Source organism: Notechis scutatus, chromosome 2 (genome assembly GCF_049901735.1).
Source record: "Notechis scutatus isolate UNSWTSFEM ecotype Mainland chromosome 2, rNotScu1.2, whole genome shotgun sequence".
In the NCBI taxonomy this organism is placed as follows: Eukaryota; Metazoa; Chordata; class Lepidosauria; order Squamata; family Elapidae; genus Notechis; species Notechis scutatus.
Window position 1 is genome coordinate 240,046,003 of NC_142010.1, and position 17,916 is coordinate 240,063,918.

At 38.0% G+C, this 17,916-nt stretch overlaps 1 protein-coding gene across 3 annotated transcripts in view; it reads left to right on the forward strand.

Moving 5' to 3' along the window:
• Positions 1–17,916, forward strand: part of PDE4D (phosphodiesterase 4D) — a 700,504-nt gene that overhangs the window by 84,729 nt on the left and 597,859 nt on the right. For 2 of the 3 annotated variants that reach the window (XM_087958384.1, XM_087958383.1), the window contains exon 2: positions 14,773–14,879. In XM_087958384.1, coding sequence (XP_087814510.1) covers positions 14,838–14,879 — 42 coding nt within the window. In that variant the 5' untranslated portion in view covers positions 14,773–14,837. Of the gene's footprint in view, positions 1–14,772; positions 14,884–17,916 lie in introns of all 3 variants that reach the window. The other variant, XM_087958385.1, reaches the window with a different exon arrangement.

Below are 17,916 nucleotides of genomic sequence, written 5' to 3' on the forward strand. Positions count from 1 at the left end.
GATGAATAAAGCATGAAGCTGACTCTGAAATTAACTGGGAATTCAGGGGATCATAACCCTTGCATATTTAGAATAGCCCTACTTGGAAAGGCTGGTGTGAGGGGTAAAACTTGAAAAAATTGTGGTTCTAACTAAGGTCCAAGTATTTATGCTGGCAGTAGCAGAGATAATTTCTGCCTCACAGAAATTCAATCTTAAAACTAGATCGGATGACATGTCATCTTTTGCATTGTTTCTTTTTTTAAATTTTTATTTTGCAAATGCCATTACACAGCTGAAAATACTTAGCAAATTTGGAGGCTTCTTGAAAGTAACAGTCCCAACATATCTCAAGAGCACCAATTTGGGGATAGTTACTTTAGACATACTATTATCTGCATTGGAAACATTTTGCAAGTAAGCAGTTTCCACTTGGTTCTAACCACACTGAAAGTCTCAATCTTATGAGTCAGGCTTGGTCATGTGACTCTCTTCTTTTCAGTCAGCTACTCCACTGTGAATAATTTAGAGGACAATAATTTAGAACAACCAGACACTGCCCCTATTATTGAGATGGGGTCATGAAGAAGATGCATTCATGCACTTTGGAGTACATGTAGGACATCAAGGTAAATAGCCATGTCAACAAAGAAATTTCTTAAGCAGAACAAAATTGGGCAGAACATATCAAGGTTAGCTACATAAAGATGTCTGACTATCTTTGACGAGAGAAACAATCAGAATATTGCTCTTTTCTGCCTCGGTGGGCTTTCTGTTGCCTTGCATTCAGGATCTTTTCTCCCTAATTGGCAGAATTAAGTTGGAACACCACCTTATCAACCAGCTGCAGGCTACAATAATTTAGAAGCCTACCACACTGCCCAGCAGCTCATAAGCAGAAAAAAAAAAAGCTTTACATTGCTACCAGAAAGCTGATGCTCTGGATAAAGGAAATGTCTCTTGCAATTAGTTTGCTATATAGGACTATTTCTCTAGTTCTCATGGAATTTGGGCCTTTCTGGAAAGTAGCTATCTTTCATCAAAATCAGTATATTGTAAAATACTTTATCCTTCCTAATTTCACATTGCACATTTTAAGAGAAGGAAATTTGTCAACTGCTTTTCATTTGCTATGGAAGAGATTCACTAGAAGCTGTGGCTTGAAGAACAAGCAGTAAAATATTTCCTTCCATTATGGGACATAGGTAACTATACTCAAAGCCAACCTCAATTTGTCCTGAACAAATTTAGGTTCTCAAGGATACATAGGTCCTCAGGGAAGTTTGACATTATACTTAAGAAACAAAATGTTTCTATATGTAATTAAGCTAATGATTTAACAGAAGCAGCAAGGGATTTTTTTTAATATACAGCAATCATAACTGATCCCCCTAGTTGCATTGGGATTGCAGTTCTAGAATTTCCAGTACACGTGTTCCACCTATAATTTGGATTAATGGTTTAATATTTTCATATTCCAATGTTTATTTAGCAACCAACCCAGAATAATGCACAAAGAATAGGAAGGGACCATCACATTAGTATCAGAAGCTATAAAATAGCTTTTTACTAATGGAAATGTTTTCACAATATGTATACGCATTTCCATTTCGAAGAGTTAATGACATGTAATGAGGACACATAATTGAACTCTCTACTCTTTCTAGCTAACTTTTGGCTTAAAAAAAATAAGGAATCGGGTTATTTTTTTTTAAATAACTCGATTTTAATAGTAAATATTGTGAACTGACCACAGCAGTTGTATTATCCAAATTTCAATTCAAATTCTATTTGTGAAAGCATATAGGAAAATCAGACTGAAGGAGACATGACCCCTTGTGGATTACATCCACTGCTCTGCCCTTCTCTAATACATGTTATGAATATAACACATAAAGACAGAGACCAAATCAAAAGCTAACAACCTATCATATTTTAGAATGGTATCTGAACCAGTTCATCCTGTTAAACTGTAAGGTAGTTTGTTTTGGCTTGACGTGTTAGATGAACACAATAGGTGTTTCATTGTTTTGTGTGCATAAAATAGAAGTAGATGTTTACTCTTCACAGGAAGAAGAGCATATGGAAAAGCGCCCTTATTTTTTTCTCATTTGTGCTCTGTTGCATTAAATGCTTTTATGCTGTAGTAATCAAAAGAGAGACATGGTGGGAAAAATAGCAAAAAGCAAAAAAAAAACCTTGCCCTCTTCCTTCCCCAGACTTGTGCTCATTTTTGTATGAAGAACTGGTCTGACATTTTATAGCCTGAGGCAGAGAAACATGCATTTTCTGCTGTCGATGACCTGGCATCAAAGACCAATACTTTGCTTGGTGATCTGAGGCAGAAAATCCTATGAGCAACTATCCTGCCCACAAAAAGACACTGATATTCTGTTCTCAGCATATACACCAGTTATTGCCTTAGCTATCATTTACTCAGTTTTCCTGTTGTTAAGTTCACAAGAACTGTAAATTAACCCATAGGATAGTTTATATAAAACAAGGGTCCCTGACCCCTGGTCTGCAGTCTTGTGCGGGCCACAGCCTGTTGGGAACTGGGCCGTGCAAACAGTATGCGAGCATGTGAAGCTGCATTAGTGCAAGCAGAACACATGAAAAACCATCCCCTTACACACACCCCAATTGCCAGTGCCAGTCTGCAGAGCTGGAAATGTTGGGGACCGCTGATATAAAAATGCTTGTCTTAAATCATTTTGGCTAAATAATTTATAGATGTGCTAGACTTATATATTGCTTTTCCTCAGTGTATTGCTTTATCCAGCCCTGCGAACTCTCTGACATACACATGCACAAACAAATCCATTTGCATATAGCAAATACCTATTAAATATGCAAACATAAATTAAAAAGCAAACAAAATACTTCATTTGAGAACTATCCCAGAGTTGCAGAGGATAAGGGCTGTCTGAGCCCTGTCCTAAAAACAATACAAAGCATATTTAGTCTTTTCCCACCAGCCTTTTTGAAACATTATTGTTCATAGGAACAGCTCAGCTTCTCTTTACTGCCTCTTTGCTGCAATAATGTGCAGTAAAACAGCATGAAATTAAATTTCTTGCTAATTATACCAAACTGGCAGTGCAGAAGAGGTAATGGGTAGTAAAAATATCCAAATGCAGCATTGATTTCCAGAACAAACAGCATACATGAAGTTTTCAGCTACTATTTGCCTCATTCTCTTGCCACTAGAGTGGATTCTTTTTACTAGTAATACACTATTTAATTTCCAGAAAACCTGATAGACATTAGCAAACACTGAACGTATCCTAGCACTGGGTTAAGAAAAGGTACAGTAATTTGCTCTTCTTTGGGGCAATAGGTAAGCAACTAGCAGCTTGCGTACCAGATGGTTCCCTTACCTGCTCTGTGGTCCATGTAGTTCTAGGACAAGGGTCTTCAAATTTGGCAAGTTTAAGACTTGTGGACTTCAACTACCAGAATTCCTGAGCTAACATGACTGGAGGAGGAATTCTGGGAGTTGAAGTCCACAAGTCTTAAACTTGCCAAGTTTGAAGATCCTTGTTCTAGGAAGTCCACCCCCTTTTCCTAGTGCTAAGCTACTGGACAACATGGAACAGAATAGCTCTTTTGCCAATACTAATGGCAGCTTGGAAGTACAGATCTTGAGTGAGATGACAGGGAAAAAGGGTGTTGACTCTGGTCATCTTCTTGACAATTGCTGTTAATGGAAGCAGAGAAGTAACACTAAGAAGGAATTGGCTTAGACAAGAGATGATTTCTTCTTCTGATGATAATTCTTCTCAAGATTGTTGCTTTTCTACTGTGATAAGTAATGGAGGAGCAGCATTGTAGAGAAGGATATGGATGCATGTGTTTGAAATAGAAAGACAAAGGTAAGGATGCCTGGGTTTACACTTCATACCAAACTAAAATGCCATTTGTGGATTTGACATGGGCATACTATATGAATGTATTGTATCTTATTCAAAAGTATCTTATTCAGTGTAACTGGTGTGGAGTCCCAGCTTCTTAGGAATCTTGGATTGCATAGCACACTAAACCCAAACTAACCACACCACTAGTTTACAGAGTATAATGGCTAAAATATAATTGGATCAGTAGTTGGATTCATTTTTTTTTACTACTGGTTCTGTGGACGTGGCTTAGTGGGCATGGCAGGGGAAGGTTACTGTAAAATCTCCAGTCAGGTGGTATTTGCCGGTTCTCTGAACTATTCAAAATTTCCACTACGCTTCTCCAGAACTAGTGAGAATCTGCTCTGAATTGGATAGTTTGTGCCTTTGTTTTGTGTAAACATAGAATGTTCTCAATTAATTCATTTATTTGTTAAACATATTTCTATGCCACCGGAATCAAAAAGATTCTTGGTGGCTTAATCAAGGTTTGCTATGTTAGGCTGGATAAATTTACACATTTTAAGTCCTGAGTTGTTTTAGTCATGATTTTATGAGCAGACCAAATAATCTGGTTTATACATCATAATTAGCTAAAACCAAACATGATGAACTAACAGAAGTCCAGTTTTATATTCTCCATGCAACAATCTCAGTCCAACTCATCTCACAGGTTTGTTCTTGTGGGGAAAATAAAAGGAAGGACTATTAGGAATGTTTGCCATCTTGAGTAACTCATAAAGCAATACAGGCAGAATAGATATCTAATAAATAAAATAATATTTTTGAATATAGGTCTTTTCGCTATGAGAGAAAAAGGTAACCATTGACATGTGTAAAAGGTGTACCTGCAGAGACATCTTTCATGGGAAGCGAAACTGCATCCTTTAAATAGTCCCTGTGTTCTGACTCTAAATAGGCTGAAACTGGATCAAGATGATTGATCAGAAAAAGAACATTTTCCATGGGAAACCAAGAAACAAAATCCCACAGATATAGTCCATCCTGACTAGATGAAGGGGTTCCTGGGATCTGATTGCCATGTTGTAGGACTCCCCACTCCCCTTCAAGCCATTGGCCTTTTTGCTTTGACCGGTAGCTGCCAGAGAGACCAGACCCCGCTGTTGTGCAGTTTTTCCCCCTTTTGTGTGAGTGGCAGTATTGTGGAAGACCAAATGTATGAGTCTTCTGTGAGATGGGTATTCTGATACCACAGTTTGCTTCCATTAAGGCTTAGCCTGCATAGCTTTGGGCTCAGGGAGAATGGATTGCTTGGCCAGGATCAAGAGTAGAAGAAATGCTAGCTCCCCTCTAACCTCCTGGACAGGCTGATGCTGTGGCCAAATGTTTTCTCAGGTGTTGCCAGACTAGCCACTTCAGGGTGACATGCAGTGATGATGCAGATTGCTGGAAAGGACCTATAGCCAGAGAAGCTGGGTGAGGTGGGGAGAACAGGCCTGGTTTCCCCTGGATCAGTGATAAGAGCACAGGAAGCAGCCAGTGGAGAGCTCCTCTTCCACTTGTGGCCAAGAAAGTAACCCATTATCGGCTCATTGCAGGGATGTAAAAGGATGAACTGCTTTTCAAAGTGACTTTTCTTCCACATCTAAGAATTTAGGTTAAACCAGAGCAAGTTAAAAGCAGAATGTTGTTTTTAAGAAGCAAAATGTGACACCTGCTTTAAAAAGTTATGTAATGGGTTTTCTTCTCACTTTTCTGTGACTTTCTATCCCAAGATTTTTCTATTTCTTATCTCAAGATTTTTCTTTACTTCCAAAGGAATATTTTAAGGACACCTGCTAAGCTAATACTGTTTTTGAATCCTAGTATAGTTTGTGTTTTAGCTGTAAATTACGAAGTTGTTTGGAGAAGCTGTGAATGTTTTAAGAAATTATACACTGTACTAGAGGAAGCTCAATTATTCTACCTCCTGAAAAACTACAAGTTGTTAAGGTAATCCATATCATATACTCTTCCAGGAGTTTTTACTCTGTATGATGTTGGATTAAAACTTTGGTAAGCAAACTTGATTTTCAAGGACAAAATCTGAATATTCTATTTTGTATTGCATGAGCAATAAAAGGATTTTTGCCTTAGGCTGAGATCAAGGGCCAATCCTACTGTTAGGCAGAGAAAGTACAGTTCTGCCTAATATACATAAATTTCTTAGGTACTGTATGCTAAAATCAATGTTATTCACTTTCATTGTTTTTCTTTTTGCTCCTTTTAATAGCTAAATTATTTAAGGGAAGTACGTGCTGTTAAGTTGTTACTTAAAATATACACCAGTATTCCATAAAAATGACTTTCAGGGAGAGCTGTAAAGGTGGGCTTTTCTGCAGTGGGATTTGTGAACCTAGCTATTGGCATTTAAAAATTGTGGTTTGTAGTTTAATGTGTATAAGCCAAACCAACTATTGTTCAACTATGATGATGCAAATCAGGATAGGTGAAATGTGTAGGTGGGTCAAAATGCTGGAACATTTAAATACTGGAACAGAGTGCAACTTGCAAGTAGGAAGTGATTTAGTACGTGGGAGTTCAGAAAGTTTGTTTATGGGTGAGGTGGAAAAGGTATGATGATGCTTCCTTCTCACTTTTTAAAGCAATAGTTACAATCTAATGTGGAGATTTTCTCCAGCATTATTTATAGGGGTGGGATTCTACCAGTTCGCACCTATTCACTAGAACCGATTGTTAACATTCTAAGCAGTTCGGAGAACTGGTTGTTAGAAGAAATTATTGGCCTAATCCTGTAAGGAAGGCAGGAAGGAAACATTCTGGTGTTGCTTACAGAAACTGCCTTTCCGTCCCTTATTATATTCTTGGCAGGACTAGACTTCCTGTCTCAGGAACATCACTGGAGTTTTTTTTCCCTCCTTTGCTGGTACTTTGCTTATGTGGAGTGATCATTCAAAGTTACAATGGCACTGAAAAAAGTGACTTATGACCATTTTTCACACTTACGACTGTTGCAGCATCCCCACAGTCATGAGAGGCCAGGCAAGGAGATGCGTGCCTCGATGTGAGTGATATTGAGTTGGCCACTCCCAGCCAATAACATGACCACCAAGTCACGCCCACTAACTGAGCCATGCCCACAGAACCGGTTGTTAAAATTTTTGAATCCCATCCCTGATTATTTATGATTGCAAAAGACCAAGAGGAGGATATTCCAACAGATCTGAACAATCAATATCAATTGTCCTCTATTTTTTTTAAACAATATTCAGAATCCATTTTCTGAAGAGATTGGACAAACATTTGTCTGAAATGGCACAGGGTTTTGTGCTTCAGCAGGGGGTTGGACAAGAAGACCTCCAAGGTCCCTTCCAATTCTGTTATTCTGAAGAGGTTTTTTTCTCCCTACCTGATGCCACACTCATATCCCTGTGAATATTTTATATGCTGTAACTGCACAAGCAACTTCAGAATGTCAGAAGATAAGGCACTGTGAGCCGCAAACTATTAAAGGAGCATCACCCGAAGCTTCAATAACTTGATATAATATTTTCTGCTAGATATCCTAATTATAAAATTGTTTCTTCTGATCCTTGCCTGGTCATGAAGTGTGACCTTCATGTTTTCTTCACAGGGAAGCAAAATATAAACTGAAAACCAGATCACCATACTTATCTAACAGATACACAGGCTAACAAATAAAGTATCTGTCTCTCTTTTTCTTTCTCCCTCCATAGGTATAATTTGTCTGAAATGTATAGGGACGGGAGAAAGGAAAGGGAAGGGAAGGGGGAAGGGAAAAGGAAAGGAAATGTCTCTTTTTAAAAGCCTCTTTTTAAAAGCCTCCAGTGATGAAGCACCCACAATTAGTGCAGCAAGCAATTCTACTGATTTATTGTTCTGACTATCAGGAAATTTCTCCTTAGTTCTGGGTTGGTTCTGTCCTTGATTAGTTTCCAACCACTGCTTCTTGTCTTGCCTTCAGGTACTTTGGAGAATAGGTTGGTCCCCTCTTCTTTGTGGCAGCCATCAAATATTGGAGAACTGCTATCATGTCATCCCCACTGCTTACTTCCCTCTGTGTAGATGTAATTCCATTAAGGACTACACATTGAATGTGGTTTGTCAGCCAGTTATGAATCCATCTGGTGGTGATGTTGTCTATCCCACATTTTTTCCAGTTTACCAAGAAGTAGGTTGTGGTCTACTTTGTCAAACACCTTACTGAAATCCAAGTATGTTACATCCACAGCATTTCACTGGTCCACTAATTTAGTTACTTTGTCAAAGAATGAAATAAGGTTTGTTTGGCATGATCTGTTTTTGACAAACCCATATTGGCTTCTGGTTACAATTTTGCTTGCTTCTATGTGTTCTGTGGCTTTATTATCTTTTTCAGGATCTTCTCAGGTATTGATGTCTGGCTGATTGGTCTGTTGTTTCCTGGATCTGTTTCCACCCCCCCTCCTTTTTTTTTTTTTGGAAGATGGAAACTACACCAGCTCTTTCCCAGTCCTCTGGCACTTTCCTGGTGCTTCAGAATCTTTGAAAGATATGGTTCAGTGGTTCTGAAATGACATCTGCCAGCTCCTCAGAACTCTGGGATATAATCTGTCAGGTCCTGGTGATTTCAACTTGTATAGATCTTCTCTTATCATTTTCTTGCCTGTTTTAATTTGAATTCTTAGTCTGTCTTTTATAGTTCTGTTTTTGGTCCTTTTCCCTGTCCTTTCCCCTTTCCTTTCTTCTTTCCTTTTCCTTATAAAATAATTTCCCTGATGTAATACATTGGATTTTTCATTCCCTTCCTGTCTTCCTGGTTATATAAATTATTATAATGAACATTTTATATGTGGCAATTTCCTTGTTTTTTCCCTGTGGTGAAAAAAAAGCTGCTCAGAAATTGTAAACACATGCTAAAAATGAAGCACATATCTTGTACAATAAAAAGTCACCAGTAAGATAATGAGATGTGGCCTTTTGGTTGGAGAAGCCATGAGCAGCTCTTGTACTAAGAGTGGAGTTCTATTTTTTATTATTCAGTTGTCAAATAAACTTTGCCCTGAAGGAAGTTGATAAAAGCATCCTTAAACTGCTTTCAGTCTGGCCTCTGTTCACAATAGACAAACAATTTCATGCCTAGTTTCTGAAGCATGTAAGCAGCCGGCTTCCTTCATGATCATTTTCAATTGTTCTGGTTATTTAAAAAAAACAATACCATGGCTCTATTTGAGACATAATTTAAATGCATAACATACCTATTTATTTCCTAGAACATCAAATAAAATATTCTGCATCTTTGGCATAAAGATGTTGCCTTGATAGTCCCTGTGCCTGGATTAGCAATTTGACCTTGAATATCTACAGAGTATGACAAGAATATAAAGCAGATTTCTCTAGAGCATAGAGTTTTAAGACCCTGCCTGGAATACCATGTTTTTAGTTATCATCTTTATAATAAAAGGGGAAAATGGAAATCTTCTGGCAAATAAAATTGGGATATATTTCTTTTTCTTCATTGATTTGAAGTGACAAAAGTGTGCTCACAGAAGTCATCAGAATTCCAAGCCAGAAATTGAGAAAGAATTCTAGAATCATTAAATATCATTTCACTAAATAAAAATTAAGACTATTGTTGATGCTATTGTTACTATTGCTATGGCTATACTTATTTGTATAGCAAGGTCTTTTGCTCCCAAAGTACATATAGTAAATAAGTAAGGAAGTTATGAGATAGGTCACATTAAATTGGCTACTATCAGTATGAAAGGTTTATTTCCTATAGAGATAGAACCAGGGGTGGGATATGACAGGGTTAACTACTGGTTCGGGATTTACGAGGCTCAGTGATTTATGATGTGCTTCCCTGCACGCTGCAAGCTGCGCACCTATAAATTGTCGCTGTGTGCAGAGAAGCACCCTTTGAAACAGCCCTCTTTTCCTGCTTTTTTAACTGCAGCTGTGCCTTGTTTGGCAGCTGAAGTTGAAAAATCAGGAAATAAAGATCAGGTAAGAACTCGGGTGGGCGGGCAGGCAAAAACATCAGCAGACATAGAACCGGTTCTATGTCTGCTGCTCTTCAGAGCTACCGGTTCTACAGAGGTGGACAGAACCGGTAGAAACCCACCCCTGGATGGAACTCAAACTCTACAACCAAAAGTGTTGGGATTGGATTCAATAATCTCAGCTATATGTTCTGTCCCATATCTACTAAGGTAACACTGTTAACACTGTATGAAGCCTCATTCATACATTCACCGTCCATTATTGTTCTTCTTTGTCCAACAATATTGCTGTGTTGTCTAGTTAAGAAAGGTGTGAGCAACTTATTCCCAGACTTTTTGTACTTCCCTGTCAGACTTCAGAAATCACAATGTTGCGTGTCACCCGGAAATGCCAAGAAACAGTAATTTCCTGCTATTTTTGCAGATAAAAATTAAAAAGGGTTTATAAGTTGTGCATCAAAAAATTCAAATATTTGAGTATGAATTAGTAGTATGAAATACGCAGTAAGTGAATAAAAAGTTGAAGAAATCTACGTATGAACCCTTCTCAGCTGTGGGGCTCACTCAATGACTTGACCAATTATCAACCTACCTCATAGAGTTCCTCTTGCTGGAATAACGTTAAAGGAGACCCTTTTTGAAAGTGCAGACATACAATCCATAACAAGCAAAAATCCAGTAGGCAGAGTGAAAGCCACAAAAATGAACCCAGTTTTTCCCAAATCTGACTCAACCAGAAATGTCTCATCACTACCCCACAAAATACACCCAAAATATCTTTCTTAAAAAGCTCAGTTTTCCCTCAGAGAGACCAGAATGTGCCAAATAAGGAACTGACTGAAACCTAGTATTAAAATAATAATTAATATAAAAATATGTCTATCCTTTGGACTAGTTTTTGGATTATATTCATTCTTTCCACATTTTATTATTATTATTATTATTATTATTATTATTATTATTATTATTATTATTATTATTATTATTATTATTATTACCTTTATTGTCAGAGTACAACTTGTGTACAATGAGATTGGCTGAGTTTTCCTTCGTGTACCCCCCCCCCCAACACTACTCACAGTGAGGACAGAAGTCCCAAACCTAGTCCCAAACTTATTACACTATGTGACCTTGTTGCACAACACACCAGCCCTACAAGTCTGTCATACTATGTTGCCATGAAGTTATTTTCCTGACAGCCCAGTAGAAACTGTTCTTCAGCCTGTTGGTGCGGCTGGCTATGCTTCTATATCTCCTACCCAATGATAGGAGAGTGAAAAAGTACTGACCGGGATGTGAGTCGTCTCTGAGAATTTTCCTCACTCTTCTAAGGCAGCGAGCCTGAGCGATGTCATTTAGTGGCATCAGGGAACAGCCCACGATGTTTTGTGCTGTGCTCACCACCCTCTGTAATGTCTTTCTGTCCACAGCTGTCAAGCCAGCATACATTGGATAACATCAGTAAATTTCAGAAGCAAATCCAATATACAGGTTCAGTTTTTCCTTAAAACAATTAAGTCCTGATTCTGATGCTAGTCTTTACTACCTGCTGCTAATAGGCTGTGATTTCCATATGCCTTTATCTCTTATTGCTAGTTCATAACATCATCAGAGTCATGTAGGTTCAAATACTTCCTAAATTGCTTTGTAACCATACATTGCACATGAATATGATTTTCTCAGTGGTAGTTTTTATCAGCAGGGCTGCTGTGATCTTTTCTCTCACCTTTTAAGCTTGCTTCTGATGTGTTCGAAAAATCAAACATCTGTAAACAGCATTTCCAGCTGTGTTTTAAAGAAAGCAAATATTGTATCTTGCCAATCCAGTGCTGATCAATGGATGACTCAGACCGAGCATGTTGAGCTATTCTAATAATTTTTTTCTTCCTTCTTGCTGCAGAAAGATTATGTGTTAAGATTTTCATTTGGAAACAACATCTTGTCTGTAACCTTAAATATTGGGTTTAAAGTATGGACGGATTATTTACTGACACACGAATAATTGGTCCATCTTTCTTGCTGTGCATCTTTTAAATTAACCAAGATAATTGTTTTAGATGGCTCTGTCTCACAGAGTTCTTGATGTAAAAATTAGTCAAACTATAGAATGGATTAATCCTGCTATTTGAAGTGAAAAGAGATGTTTATCTGAGTTTGTTGCACAGCCTCTCTCAGACTGAAAACTACATTTGGGCTTTGAATAATATGGTGAAATTCATACTCCAAAAATATTTAGTATTTATTTGATTTGTCAATCGCTTACAAGATACAGGTATAAGAATAAATATAGTTTTGAATATATGAGATAGATACTTATAAGGAAAAAAAAAGAATAGGACAGGAGAGTAGGCAGGATTGGTGCACTTATGCACGCCCTCTACAGGTCTCTTAGGAAAGGGGTGAGGTCAATAGTAGACAGTCTAAGGTTAAAGTTTTTGGGGTTTGGGGAAGAAACCACAGAGTCAGGTAGAGTATTCCAAACATTGACCACTCTGTTGCTGAAGTCGTATTTCTGCAGTCAAGTTTGGTGTGGTTTACCTTGAGTTTGTATCTATTGTGTGCTCTTGTATTGTTATGATTAAAGCTGAAGTATTCATTTGCAGGTAGGACATTGCAATGTATGATTTTATATATTATATTTAGATCGGACCGGAGGCGGAGTAGTTCTAGGTTTTCTAGGTCTAGAGTTTCAAGTCTGGTGGCATAAGGTATTCTGCAATGAGTAGAGGAGCGGAGAACTCTTCTTGTGAAATATTTCTGGACTTTTTCAGTTGTGTTAATATCAGATACATGATATGGGTTCCAGACTGATGAGCTGTATTCAAGTATTGGTCTAGCAAATGTTTTGTATGCCCTGGTTAGTAGTGTGATATTACCAGAGAAAAAGCTACGTAGGATTAGATTAACAACTCCTAATGCCTTTTTGGCTATGTAGTTACAGCGGGCTCTAGCACTCAGATCATTTGAGATGAGTACTCCAAGGTCCTTGACAAAGTTTGGATCCTCAACAAGGTCTTGACTATTTAGCTTGTATTTTATTTTCTGATTTTTTTCTGCCAATATGTAAGACAGAGCATTTATTTGTTGAGATGTGAAGTTGCCATTTGATTGACCATTCTGATACATGGTCGAGGTCTTTTTGGAGAGTAATAGTATTGTCTGTGGTGCTGAATAGCTTTACATCATCAGCGAAGAGAACGCAGTTGCTCTTAATATGATCACAGAGGTCATTTATGTAGATTATGAAGAGAGTTGGTCCTAAAACACTGCCTTGGGGGACACCACTGTTGACAGGTACAGAATTTGATAGGACGCTCCCAATTTTGACCATTTGTTGTCTGTTTGACAGGAATGCTTCTATCCAGTTATGTAGGTGTCCAGAGATACCGTAAGACCTTAGTTTTTAGGAATAGTTTGTCGTGTATCACTGAATCAAAGGCTTTACAGAAGTCTATGCAGATTGCGTCTATTGCTTTGCCCTGATTGAGTTGTGTAGTCCATATGTTTTTGCAGTGTAAGAGTTGCAGATTACAGGATAGTTTTTTTCTGAATCCAAATTGTTTATTAGAGAGTAGGTTGTTTGTCTCTAAGTGGAGGATAATGGATTGGTTAATAATTGATTCCATGACTTTATAGGTGACGCAGCATAAAGAGATTGGTCTGTAATTTTCAACTAGGCTGGGTTCTCCCTTTTTGAAGATGGGGATGACCGTGGCTTGTGACCATAGTTTTGGCAAGGAGCTGGTCCTGAAAGATTTTTCAAAGATTATGCTTAGAGGTTCGGCTATGGCAGTGGATAGCTTTTTTAAGAAGTAGGCACGTATTCTGTCCGGTCCAATAGATAGAGATCGTTTTGGATTGAGCAGTGCTTTTTCAACTGTAAAATCGATATGTATTAGATCATTGTAATTTTCTGTGGTTTGACTAGGAAATACTGGGCTTGATCCATTGCTGTTTACAAATACCAAATTAATTATCCTCATTCATGTCTATGGAGATTCTCAGTCATACAGGTCATGATTGTCCAATGTTTCGAAAAAGCACCTTTGATATATCTTTACTAATCTCTTTCAGAAAGATAACAAGAAGGGACAGTAATTGAAACTGTTCAGTGCATCACTCTTGAATGAATATATCAGGCTTCATTCATAGGAATGCAAGTGCAAGTGTGTTTTCCTTTGTGTCTGTGCATGCATGTGCTTGTATGTGTGTATCAGAGAGAGAGAGAGAGGGAGTCAGTACACGATATTAGTGTCACCCGTATATAACTTTAAATGTTTAATTTAATTTGTTTAATTTATAAACAAAGTCTATTTTATGCTTAAGTCTTTCTGTTTATCAGTTGGAAAAGAATGTCCTCAGCTTTAAGGCCAAGTGTTTATACAAATGTCAAAAAATGTTTAAAGAACGTCGCAATCCTGTATCCATTTGTTTGGGACCAAATCCCATTTACATTTGGAGTTCTAATTCATTTTAATTCTTTATGTTTCATGTTCGTACATGGTCTTGTGTTGCAGTTTTAGATCCTAATTGCATTCTCTTTTACCAAATAGATTTACCGTCCCTGGGGAATGTGTTTTACATATGTTTTACAAATTATAAATTACTAATATGGATTCAGAGAATTGGAACATAGTTCTAAGTATGCATTGTGCTAAAGTTCACATAAAGGCACCATCTCAAATGGAAAACACTCACCTAATTTGTTTGGAGGATGTTGATATGCTACCTCAAAAAGCTCTTGGTGCCAAATTAATACAGCAGCCTTGTTTCATTTGGCTGATCCATTAGGAAATTCATGTTGCTTAGGATGATGGGAATGGTAGTTTAGCACCATTAAAAACACTTTGTTAGGAGAACCCTGGAGTTTAGCAACACGGTACCTTGAAAGGTTGTGTGGAAACTATAATAGTATATTTTCTTTGCATTAGGTGAAATTTGCTCCTGTTGGAACTTCTGCTGCTAAAATACCAGCCAGATCAGCAACTGCAACATCATGAGCAAGGATACAAACTCCCTGTCTGTCAGAAGTAAAAGTGTAAGTAAGTGGTTGTGTGAACCCCCCTTTGTCTTAATAGATTCAATCAGTTGTGTTTCTTCTTACTAGGTTTGTGCACTTACATTAATAACAGTGTTTAGACAGTTTTGATGAACTTGTGCTATGTCTTTCTATCAACAAGATATCTACAAGAATGTTTCCCCCTCTTTCTCTTTCCCATTTTGGTTTCTGAATTTGTATGGTTGCCTCCTTGTAGCTACAAACTATTTACGACAGTCAGCAATAATTAAAATGAATAGAATATTGCAGCAATTAAAAACAAAGGAACAGAGCTAGTTGCAGCAGTCTTGAACCTAGAAGTGATGTGAACATTTTTATAGTATATTTTTTTCTTTTTGAATTTATCCTATCTGATATGCGTCTTCAAAAAATGAAACAAAAGCAAGGTAAATTAATCTAATTAGGAATACTGTATATTGTTAATTTACCTTATTTTAAAATATGATTTGGCATAGCAACACATATTTTATCATGTTGTCATGTATGGCAAAAGTATCACACCTCTAAGAAATTGCCAGTGAGATTATCATTGCCTTTAAATGCTAGTATCAGAAAATCCCATCACAGAATAAGTTTGCACTATTTTCCATTCAGTTTCAAAGTGTTACTCTAATAATTATGTTTGTTGTGGGAGCAAGACCAATGTAGTTTTAATTAATAATAACATAAATTATTATTAACTATGATTATTATTTTGGCAAATGGAGATGTCTTCCTTTCTTCCTTCCTTCTCTCCTTTTTTCCATTTCTTGGCTTAGAAGTGGTGTTGCAATTCTAGGATTTCATTCTCATGTCCCTTTTTTTATTTCATAGGATGTCACAGTCTATGCATTATCCATAAGGGAGAAAAGTGTGTTTTGACTGAGAAGCAGCCAGAAAATTTACATACAAAAAAGCCAGACCAAGTCTGTTGGTTCTGCTGTAATGTTCTTTTCTTTGCTAATGTTATGTGAAGACAACCATGAAAAATACTTTACAATTTAGCTTTTTCTCTCTCCTGCCCTTTAGAAATGACACCACATAGCTCAGAAGAAGCAAGGACTTGAAAGTGTGTGCCTAGCTGATATGGCTTTGAGCCCAGAGTGCCACAGTGGATAGGTTGAACATTGCTGGTTTTGCACAATATGCTGATGCTAATGTGAAGTGTGCATGGTCATATTTGATGGTTGAAATGGGCTACTTAAATTATGTTGCAAAGCTATAGGAAGTTAGTATGTATAAAGAAGGGCAGAATTTATGGGAGATCTGTTACAGCACAGTTTTTTGGGAAACTATAGGAGAGTTTTTCATTTCCGTCATAAGCCCCTCATCCCAGTGATGGGATTCAAAAACTTTTACTACCGGTTCTGTGGGCGTGGCTTGCTGGGCATGGCCATGTGACTGGGTGGGCGTGGCTTTTTTTGCAGCCCCCACCCATTTTGGGGAGCTTCTTAGCCACAGAGTAGCCTCGGGGGGGGGGGCATTTTTGCTCCCCTAAGGCTCCTCTGGGGCTCTGGAAGGCAAAAAATGGAGGCGGGGGCTGAGCTCCTCCCTCCATTTTTGCCTTCCTGGGCTTTACCATGGGGATCTTAACTACAGTGGATTATCGGGAGGGGAATAAAAGAAAGAAATACCTTAGGCAAATGTCAGGCAGGAGGGCGGGGTGAGAGAGCATCGGGCGGGAGGGCAACCGGGTGGGGGGGTGTGGCCAGCCAGAACTTACTACCGGTTCGGCGACCCATGCCAAATTCTTGCTACCGGTTCGCCCGATCCAGTGCGAACCAGCTTAATATCACCATGGCCTCATCCTTTTTGAAGGGGGAGACACATGTCACCCACCCTCAGCCCATCCATCCTTGCCACAAATGAAGTCTTTGACCTCTGCTTTCTGATTTTTGTCTGCTTCTAAAGTAGTGTTTCCATCTTGTGCCAGCTCAAATCACGCCGACAATGACCTATGTTTGTGATGCATTTCAATTCCTTCCATTCCTCTTAGCTACTGCATCTGCAGTAGGAACATCCCTTCCCTTCCCATCCCTGGCCATTGATTGATACTTTCTGCTGCCATTTATGAAGAGGTAAAACATTGGGCTTTTGCTCTTTTGTTCCCTCTGGTTTGTTGACAGAACAGGGCAAAGAAGGATGCAGATTTTTTTATTTTGCTTTTAAAATGAGGCAAAACTACTGTGTGTGTGTGTGTGTGCGCGCGCGCGTGCATGTATATGTGTATAATTTATTTATTTTATATCTGCTCCCCTCCATTTCTCTAATAAGGTGATTCTGGGAAGCTTACAGGTTATGAAAAGATAAGTAGAAAAACAAAAATTTTAAATTATGCAAAATTAAAAAAAACCAACAGACTCAGAACTTTTTCTTTCTGTCATAAGAGACTGGCAAAATAATGAAGTTTGGTGTTTTCTTTTTTTTTTCTTTTTAATTGATCCAAGAGGGATAAAGAATCAGGGGAATCTACCAAACTGGAAGTCATGGTAAATTTAGGTTGGGCAGAACACCAAGCCACGACTGCAGCCAAAGCAAAGGAAGTGGTTGAAATCCAGAAAGGGATTTCTTAATTTGGCTTCATCTTTAGCTGAGGAAATGGGAAACGAGCATTTAAAAGTGCAGAAAATCTCTTGTTGTTGACTGCCGTAATTATTCAGAGATCACATTGGTTTAATAACGATTTGAATTGGAAAGTTGCTATCCACCAGATGAGAACTGCAAGCTATGGGGGTGCTTATTTTCTTCGAATTAAATATGTCACTCTCCAATTAAGCTGGGTTAATATCAAATAAAGGGAAGTTCACCTCAGATTTCCATGCAATTATCATTTGTCATCCAGGTTTAAGTATTTGTAAAGCCTCAGAAAGAGGTTTGGGCTTTGTGAAACCCCCCAAAAGAAAAACAAAATGTACAACTAGGGGAAAGGTGCAAAACAAATGAGAAATGCATTGGATTACTGAATTAGCATAGTACACAACCACTCTTTCACCCCCAGATTAGCCATCTTTTATCCTAATATTATTATATAGGTAGT